Source organism: Cyprinodon variegatus, unplaced genomic scaffold (genome assembly GCF_000732505.1).
Source record: "Cyprinodon variegatus isolate N-32 unplaced genomic scaffold, C_variegatus-1.0 Scaffold656, whole genome shotgun sequence".
In the NCBI taxonomy this organism is placed as follows: domain Eukaryota; kingdom Metazoa; phylum Chordata; class Actinopteri; order Cyprinodontiformes; family Cyprinodontidae; genus Cyprinodon; species Cyprinodon variegatus.
In genome coordinates, this window is record NW_015151109.1 from 481059 (window position 1) to 485660 (window position 4602).

Genomic DNA, 4602 nt, shown 5'->3' on the forward strand with positions numbered 1-4602 from the left:
ACTGGAAAGTGACCTGAGATGACATGATGTGAATTGTAGCTATAGAAATAAACTGAATAGAATTAAATTAGGATTTATACTTCTACTGGAGTAATAAACATGAATACTTTTGACACCTCTGAATATACTTGAGTAAAGTTTTGAAATGTGAACCATTGCCCTATCCACATATATATTTTTTTCCTCTCTTGGACTTCACTTTTTTCCACTTTAAAATAAAAATCAACATTACTGTTCCACTTTTTTTGTATTTTAAGTAATTTTTTACATTTTCCCAGACCGTCTTTTCATTTAGTTTACCAATCACTGTTATTCCAACCTATTCTAGCCCAAGAAATGGTCTCTGCTCTCCACCCCTCCCTCCCAGTCATATATATGTATATATATTTGGATTTCCTCCTCAGACTGCATCTTTCACTATCACTAGTGAAGAAAACATATAAATATTGTCCTTTACGTAGCCACATACGATACCTGATTGTGTCATTTCTATCCTATGCCAATGCAAGTCTCTACCGATCATATTTTCTGAAATATACTTTAATTATGACGTAATTCTGTGCTATTTTCTTTCAGTTATTGTAATGCAAGCGTGCCATTTAGTTAAATAGCTCTTGAATATTTAAATCTACCCGCACCAGAAGACAAGAGTATGTACAATACTATTGATATGCCCTATGTACAACCTAAACTGAGTTTCTATGTCTCTGATTGTACGCTAGCAAACAGAAAGGTCAGTGTGCCTTTAGCTGTAGCATATCTAATCCGTGGCGATGGGTTTAGGCCCAGATCTGGAGAAAAAAAACAAAAAGAAACAGCAGATATAAACCAAAGGAGTACGATTAAGATGGCAGAAATGATCAGAGAGAACCAAACCCCTCCATACCCGAAGGGTGTGATCCCAGGATCCTGTGCAGAAGGCCGTCCCGTCTGGAGAGACGCGCAGTGTACTGACCCGGTTCTCATGTCCAAACAGAATCGAGACCCGCGTTCCCTTGAGAACGTCCCACACGTTTATGGTGTAGTCGTTATATCCTCCGAACAGTAGCCGACCTAGATGTCATAAAGAGATTTATCGGTTTCTGAAAGCAATACCTGCGAGCGATGCAGGAGACGTCAGTGTTTGGAGCAATAGCTCATACCGCTGAGTGAGAAATCAACGCTGGACACCCCAAAGATAATGCTCTCTTTGGAATAAATGGCCACTTCTCTGTCTGCCCTCAAGTCATACAGACGACACTGAAATGAAAAAAAGGGAGCTTTTAATTCCTACGTTCATGCTGAACACTTTTTTAATAGCTCACTGTGAGGTGTGTCTGTCTATTAGGGTACTTACGGTAGCATCATCTGAACCAGATGCAAAAGCATCTCCACTTGGATAGTATCTATTTAAAAAGAACAAGTGTAAATAATGACAACATGACAACAGCAGCATGATGAACTGAGATTAACACGGTGACGTACCGCACGCTGTTTATGTCCGATTCATGAGTTTCGAAGGACTGGATGCACTGTCCCGAACGCATGTCCCACACGTTGGCCTTCTTATCACAGCCCTGTCGTGGGATTAAAGGGACGTTTAAAGTAAGGAAATACGTCTGAAGTGTTGGTAAGCTGCAAACAGTGTGGTGCAGACAGTCTTCACCCCTGAAACAAACGTGTTTCCAGTCTCAGATGGAGCCAGGTCCAGGCAGAGCACGTCTGCAGCGTGGCCATGGAAGCTCTGCAGCAGCTGCCCGCTTTCAACATCCCATAAAGCACACGTCCCATCGCCACTGGATGTCAGGATCTTACACCAAGCATGCAGAAGAACGAAGTTAGTTGAGATAAGTAATATGTATTGTTTGTCATTATATGTATTGTAAAATGTGTGCAGGTTTGAAATAAACTTTTTGAAATGAAAAAAAATGAAAAGATAAGGAGTGCTGCAAAAAAAAAGAACCTGTCACATCCTTTCAACCTTTTTACAGTTAGTGTTGTGAACAGCATAACATTTTATGTCTTTTATTTGTTTTTTTTTGTTGTTTTTTAGAGAAAAACACAATTTAAAGCCAAAGTATAACAAAATTAATTAATGGTTTCCACACCTGTTTGCATTTATACTGAGAACCACAGAGTAAAAGGCTCACCAAGGCATGACGGTCCGCGTAACCCTAACCCCTTACAAATGGAGTTCCATTTCTTTCACTCTCAGTGTTTTTCAGGAATTTCTTATAGAAGCACTTTTGTTATTTTTCTTAATATATTAGTGGTCGTTTCTTGTTAATACATGGACATTTTGCCATCAAAATGTTCATATATTTTGAATGTTACAAAGGTAATTAGATTAGATTAGATGAGCTTTATTGATCTCACAGCGCAGAAATTCACTGGTCACATGTTGGCATAGTGATTAAAGAAGGTGCAAACAAGGAGGAAAAGGTGCATTAAGAGTAAACAAGCAAGCGCTGTATATACAGGATATCAAGATAAGAATAAGAATTAAGGTGCAAGTGTACATGGATCACACACAATCAAAAAAAAAATATATTAATAATAATAATAAGGTCTTTCCTGGTTTCCAATAACAATACTGGCTTGAAATTTGTTCCATGAAAACCTGAGATGTGCAAAAACCTTTAAACTCTCCAGAATAAAGACTGGAAATCCATGTTTACTGTAACTTTTCCATAAATTTCAAAGATAACTTGATCTGTTTATTTTTATGACTCCTTAGCTTTTTATTTGTCTTAAACTTGCTTTTCTTTATATTTATTTATTTCTATGCAAAGCTTAAATGTTTAAATGTATCCTTTTGATGCATTTCATGTTTTAAAAATATCTCTATGTTCATGCAAAGCATCTGGAATTACCAAGTTTGCATACAGTAACAGCCATTCAAAATTTCCACACTTTCCTTGATGGGCCCTCTGCTGGTCCCCTACAATTCCTTTAAATGACAATTTTTGTACTAAAATATTCTTTCTCTCATGATTTGTGGACATTAAGATCTAAAGAGAAGCGCCATCTCCTGGTCAGACCCTGTAATTTAGTGAAAGGGTGGAGTCAGAGTAAAAACAAGAAGGGGTCACTCTTGGCTGGAAGTTGTCATAACCAGCTGCTGCTTTTCTCTTCATGGCATTTCATTAAAAACTGCCAAGTTTTTCTTCTTTCTGAGATGAATTTTCCCNTGGCTGGAAGTTGTCATAACCAGCTGCTGCTTTTCTCTTCATGGCATTTCATTAAAAACTGCCAAGTTTTTCTTCTTTCTGAGATGAATTTTCCCTATTTGTTGTCCAGATTAACATTTAAAAATGCTCTTTTACATATATATCATTTAGTCTGGATTGGACCTGTCCGCTTTCTTCAATCCAACCACTTTGCTAGTCTAACAGCCACTTACTGTAGGTAGAACACGTTTCCCACTTAGGTATAATAAAACCTGTTTTCCTTTTTATTTCACTTCCAAATAACACTAAAGATATAAAATGTTGCTAGAATCTATGATAAAATATGAGGATTCGGGAGGAATTCATATTTTTTTTCTTGACTGTAAAAGGCTTGTTTGCAGAGAGAAGCATCATGTGACCAGGACAGATAACCAAAGCTTCTGTGAATCATTAGCAGAGTCAGAAAGCCGTTTTTTAAACTCTATTCTCACCTGCATGTCTGAGTTGGTAAAGCTACAGGCGGACAGATAATTTGTGTGCATCGCCACTGACTTCTTCTTCGCTGCCAAATTCTCGTTCTTGTCCAGGGACAGAGGATACACAGAGCATTTATTATCCAGGCCCCTGTGACGGAAAACAAGCTCCGTTTACAAAACAGTAAATGAACAACCGGGTTAGATTGCCACGGATTGTAACACACTCACCCACAAGCTACAGCGCAGCCAGATGGAGCGTAGGCGCAGGCCATCACCCAGGTGCAAGGCATTGTCACAGCGTGCTCCTAATGAAGATCAAAACAAGAAGCAGGATCTCAGACTGCAGAGAATAATCAGGCTTGATGAAAACAGGACCGGGATGAGGATGCTACAAGTATTGATGTTTTTTTAATAGATAAGGGGGGAATATTTTGGATTATAGTGAAGAAAGTATTCATAATCAGAAATACTTGAATGATCCTAGGGGGAAATTATCTTCGTTACATGCTCCATGTATACAAACAACATATTGCACACATTCATCATCTAAAGAAATAAGATACAACTTTCCACACTAGAAATAAAAATATAAATATATGCATATATTAACTATATAATCGCCTTTCTGTTGCTCAATCTGACTAAAATTACATTTTAGCAACAAAAAGGAGGCTGTTAAAGAGTAATATAGATCATTCAGTAGATGATAAATCAGCAGATTATGATAATCTACTGTCCATCATCCATCATTCATCATCCATCATCCATCCATCCATCCATCCATCCATCCATCCATCCATCCATCCATCCATTCATTCATTCATTCATTCATTCATCCATCCATCCATCCATCCATCCATCCATCCATCATTCATTCATTCATTCATTCATTCATCCATCCATCCATCCATCCATCCATCCATTCATTCATTCATTCATTCATTCATTCATCCATCCATCCATCCATCCATCCATCC

At 37.9% G+C, this 4602-nt stretch overlaps 1 protein-coding gene across 1 annotated transcript; it reads right to left on the bottom strand.

The window, feature by feature from the left end:
- Positions 1-6: 6 nt before the first annotated feature.
- Positions 7-3952, bottom strand: LOC107096879 (guanine nucleotide-binding protein subunit beta-5). Its single transcript, XM_015393765.1, has 8 exons — positions 3854-3952; positions 3641-3773; positions 1646-1789; positions 1465-1556; positions 1337-1385; positions 1143-1239; positions 887-1053; positions 7-791 (listed from the first exon to the last, which is right to left on the bottom strand). The coding sequence occupies exons 1-8, from the start codon at positions 3913-3915 to the stop codon at positions 780-782; spliced, it is 756 nt and encodes a 251-aa protein (XP_015249251.1). The 5' UTR covers positions 3916-3952; the 3' UTR covers positions 7-779.
- Between the last annotated feature and the right edge of the window lie 650 nt (positions 3953-4602).